Consider the following 5,182-nt stretch of genomic DNA (forward strand, 5'->3'; position numbering starts at 1 on the left):
ATATCACATCACCTTGATGGGAGGCCTTTTCTTCTTTCCTTCACCATCAATATCATCATCGTCATTGCTAGTACTGTGTTGCAACACAGACGAGACATGCTTCCAAGTCTGCATGTTCTCCGCGATACAACATGCATTCATTTGGACATGCATGTATTTCCTGCAGTTCCAACCCCTATAGGCACACAACATGCTTGGCCTGATACGTGTTTTCTGGTAGCACATTTCCCTTTGGAAGCAATTTCTTCAAGAACAGTAACAACTCTATGAAGCTTGTATCAGACCACCCGTTGCTTGCCTTCAATTGTAGAAGTGAAAGCACGGTACGTAACTTTATGTGCTCCTTCTCGCAACCCGGGAACAACGGTATTTTAGAGTCCTCTACCATATGTTGGAACATTTGAAACCCTCTTTAATTGGTGAAGTTTTCGTTCCCATCGTGCAATATCTACTCTAGATCATCGGTGTCGGCGTCGGCCAACATCTCCTCTAGATCATCATCGACCAATGTATCTTCGCCAGGCAGCATATCGGTGTATTCATCAGCTGGCATATCGGTGCACAAGTCTTTATCTTCTCTGCCAATGTATTGCCCTTCATGTGCGATCTCAGCTTCACCGTGTTCAGTCCAATGTGTATAGCCAGGCATAAAACCCCTTGGCATCAAGTGGGAATGTATCTGCTGGGTGGTGGAAAACCGCTTCTTGTTCTTGCAATCGACGCATGGACAACATATGTATTGAGACTATGTATTTGACTTGTGCACCGCAGCTGCTACCAGAAAATACTCCACGTCGTTCTTGTACTCTGCTCTCACACGACTCGCATCATACATCCATCTTTTGTCCATCTACAATTATATCATTATTTTACAATCACCAATAAATAAATTACCTTGTCATCCAACCGGCTATTGGCCCAGGTTGGAGGGGACACCTTCTGTATGCTTTCACATCTACTTCCGATGAGTGTTTGTTAGTGTCATCCCTAGAAGTTTTCATTTTATTCAACCCTTATGTAGGACTAATTAAGTAAAAATGAAAAATAAATACCCTCATACATAAAGTTTCTATGTTGGAGCTTGCTAATTAAATAAAATATAAAAAATATAATTGTATCTTGCTACACACCTAAATATCATGGCGAAAATGTCTAATTCATTAAAAATCAAAATAAATATGCTCATAGCTAAAGTTTCCATATTGGAGCATGCTAATTAATTAAAATATAAAAAATATAATTGGAGCTTGCTACATGCCTAAATATCATGGCTAATTTTCTAATTCATTAAAAATCAATCATAAATATGCTCATACCTAAAGTTCCTATATAGGAGCTTGCTAATTAAGTAAAATATAAGAAATAATTGGAGCTTGCTAATTAAGTAAAATATAAGAAATAATTGGAGCTTGCTATATACCTTAATATCATGGCTAAATTTTCTAATTCGTTAAAAATAAAAAATTAATATGCTCATGCCTAAAGTTTCTATATTGGAGCTTGCTAATTAATTAAAATATAAAAATATAATTGGAGCTTGCAATATACCTTAATTTTATGGCTAATTTTTCTAATTTATTAAAAATAAAAAATAAATATGCTGATACATATAGCTAATGTAAATCAATAATAAAGACACTGTCCACTATAGGCTACTAATTGAAGCTTATATATCATAAATGAGGTATAATTTCATCTACATTGTTTTCAAACATTATGGCCATAGGTTCATCCCATCATTTCAAAATCTACAGCAATTTAGCAAATAAAATTGAACTAGAAATAGATTGGAGATGAAGTTACATACCTTGGAACACCTAGAGCATGAGGATTCCTCAAAATATTGAAACCCCCAAGAACTAGGAGCAAAATTAGCCGTTGCCGAGCAAGAAAACAAAGCTCCTCTCTATTGTGCTCGGAATTATGAAAGGAGATGGCCACTTTTATATAGCCAATACATCACTACCGGCTCAAATCACCAGCCAACAATGATGCCCTTATATCACTGCCGGTCGGTGTCTTCAGTCGGCAGTGATGATGGAGCTAGGCAGCGATGATGGAGCTAGGCATCATTGCCGGCTCAAACCATTGGTCGGCTGTGATGACCCTTATCACTACAAGTTCATAAGCCATGATAATTGATTCTTCCCGCGCAGCATATGAACCGGTAGTGCTACCCCATCAATGCCGGCCCATTAGGAACTGGTAGTGACGGGCCAACATATAAGGATAGTTCTGTAGTAGTGGAAGAAGTAAAAGGGAGCCGGAAAGAAAGGCTATAAAAAGCACCAACCGATGAAGTCAAATGCCATTGTAGCAGCGAAGAAGTCCATAGACATTAGAAAAGCATTGACTAGTACCTACACGAAATTCCAATATGGGAAGCCCTTGATGATGGTAGATGACCAAACAGGGCGGGACAAGCATGTGTCGACCTGCATAATTACTACATGCAGACTTGTAGAGATACCAAGGCTCAATCCATAGTCATACAGTACAAATGACGTCACTTCTTAATTGAGGACGACTACTTCTTTGTGGGTTTCAATGACTTATATGACCTCTTCAACTTTGATGCCATGGACGTATCGTTGTTACGGATCTTCACATTATAAGTCCCTTGAAACTAGACATTCATTAATTAATACCACTAAGTCTTGAATCTAACTTTTTTTTATCTGTAGACATTTGATCAAAGAAACAAAAACAAAGGAGCCGATAAGATTTCTTGACCTGAGGCCATTACAGTCTCGGTCACTGGGACACATGACGACTACGCCGTGGACTATGTGGCCAGGATAATGCAATACTATTCTAAAATGGACTACTTGTTGGTGCCCACTACACCATTAGCTATTGGATCTTATTGGTCATTTGCCTCAAGTGGAACTTGGTGTGGTACATCGACTCATCTAGACCAGTAGGATCAAAAAGCAAACCTAGAGAGCGTGATTACAATGTTGTAAAAGAACTCCTTGACGCATCAGTTCTGCCTATCTTTGTTTACATATTTAACTTTTCTAACATTCAAATATTCCCTAATCGATCTATCTTTATGCAGAGTTTTTCACAAGTACCTTCGAGCTGATCCTGACTACAACACGGAAGATGGCCATAAACTGACATACAAAACTAGGTTCACAGTAAATGCTACCAAATAGATTACCAAATGCTCTTTATTTTTGTTTTTTCTTTTGATCTAATAGTAAATTTTCTTTTCCGCAGTACCACCAACAACCACCGAGAAACGCCTGCGGATTCTATGTTGCGTACAACATGCTTCTTACGATTCGAGCAAAGGATATCAAATCCTTCGATGTAAGTTCAACACAAGATTATTTGTAACTACTTCAGTAATTAGTTTAATTTCATGATAATATGATATTGGTTACGCATCAAATTATGCTGGAATATGAGGCTTCTTTTTTCGACGATGGTGTACTCCTGGGGATTCAACAACGGATTATCGAGTTCATAATATCTGAAGTCATCAACTCACAGTACGAGTTCCACTATAGAAACCCTAACACGTGAGGTATTATGTAATATGAAGTGATTAAAACTTTATAACTTATGGATATTGATGCTTCCAATCTATGTATTTCGAAAGGTATTGTAGCACTACTTAGGAAAACTAGTACTAATTAACCTAGTATCACATATTTGGATGAACAAAGTGATGCTTTCCTTCTGTGCTGAAAGTTCACGAGAAAATAAAAAAGAATATAATGGCAAAGTACACATGCTGGCACGCAATGTGCATTAGCAACAAGGATTATCTCCAACTTGTTCTCGGATTGATCACAAATACAACACATGAACAAGAAACAAATTAGAGAAATCAGGATTAAAAAGGGAAAAAGAAAGAAATAACTCGTCACAAACTACCCTAATTAACCTACAGCTAGCCCTACAAGCAAGTGAAGCACTACTGAAGCAGCAAGCTAGCTAGCTGGCTACTCCTACGTACACAAATGCCAAGTTGACTTGATTACGTCCACAGGGACTCCCTCTTGAGGGGCTCCTGCGCGGCGCAGTGCATGCCGCCGGCCGCCGCGGCGCTGTAGCCCATTAGCTGCGGCGGGACGATGCCCCTGCCGTTCTGCATGAGGAAGGCGTTGACGTCCTCGGGGACCATAGACTGCTGCTGCATCGCCATCACGTGGTGGTCGCCGACCAGCGCCGGAGGGACGACACCGTCGACGTCGGGGTCGTGCTGGCCGTCGCAGCGCTGCATCTGGATGCAGAAGATCTCAGCCTGCGCGACGGCGAGCTGCATCTGTAGCTGTGACACCTGGTTCTGCAGGAAGGAGATGGCCCCCACGCAGCCGTACACGGGGTCCCGCATCCGCGCGTTCGCCTCGTACACCAGGCTGCTCACCGCGTCGCCGCGCTGCTGCACCGTCAGCTCCTGCCATTCCATGCCATGGCGGTCAGTTAATGAACACGCGCGCTCACGCGCACAAATGTATCGTATGGACGGTATGCACGCACGTAAATAGATACCTGGAGCAACTTGGAGACGTTGCTGGCGCCGAAGACCTTGTGGACGATGGCGAACTTGTGGGGGTCGTCTGCCGGGAAGAAGGGCGCGAAGATGCAGTCCTTGGTGCACCGCCGCCGGAGCAGTTTGCAAGAAGCGCACGGCGAGCCGCCGCCCATTTGGATATCCCTAGCTATATTTCTATCGCCGGATCGAGGTGGCGGCGGAGATATCCTGTGCCCCTATCGATCACGTACACTAACGGTAGCTAGCTAGCCAGGAAATGGAACACGCACTGATTAGTGACAAGGCGCAGTTCTAGAGCAAAGCGAAGCAATGGCGACCGGAGAGTGTGAACGAGACGTATTTATATATAAGCAGCGGCATAGACCACGCAGCTGTCATAAATACATAATGTTTTAAGCAAGATGTAGTCAAACTTTTAAAATTTTAGACATTAATAGTTTTTAAAATATTTAATTTTATTACATGAAAAATATATATGCGAATTTATCTAAAAAATAATGTTATAATATTATAAACTTATTGAATTTCTAAATATATTTAATTAAAAATAAAAAACAAAGTTACGCATTAGGCAGTATAATATCGAAAAAATAATTTTTAGAATATAGTCGACAACGACGCATGTGCCGTAGCACTGTTCAAACAGACATGGGTAATTACTTGCTGTGTGCT

General features: G+C 41.0%; 1 protein-coding gene across 1 annotated transcript; it reads right to left on the reverse strand.

Moving 5' to 3' along the window:
- Positions 1 to 3,797: 3,797 nt before the first annotated feature.
- Positions 3,798 to 4,791, reverse strand: LOC133929759 (LOB domain-containing protein 12-like). The gene is made up of 2 exons (XM_062376536.1): positions 4,507 to 4,791; positions 3,798 to 4,411 (listed from the first exon to the last, which is right to left on the reverse strand). Exons 1-2 carry the CDS (start codon positions 4,660 to 4,662, stop codon positions 3,992 to 3,994), a joined length of 576 nt encoding a protein of 191 aa, XP_062232520.1. The 5' UTR covers positions 4,663 to 4,791; the 3' UTR covers positions 3,798 to 3,991.
- Positions 4,792 to 5,182: the final 391 nt, after the last annotated feature.

This window comes from Phragmites australis, chromosome 9 (assembly GCF_958298935.1).
Source record: "Phragmites australis chromosome 9, lpPhrAust1.1, whole genome shotgun sequence".
Taxonomy (NCBI): domain Eukaryota; kingdom Viridiplantae; phylum Streptophyta; class Magnoliopsida; order Poales; family Poaceae; genus Phragmites; species Phragmites australis.

What these genes read in the sequence shown, in the direction of transcription:
- LOC133929759 (XM_062376536.1), bottom strand. Translation starts at nt 4,662, where the DNA reads ATGGGCGGCGGCTCGCCGTGCGCTTCTTGCAAACTGCTCCGGCGGCGG. An exon ending in ACGTCTCCAAGTTGCTCCAG is followed by an intron (nt 4,412 to 4,506) that starts GTATCTATTTAC and finishes ATGGAATGGCAG; the next exon opens with GAGCTGACGGTGCAGCAGCG.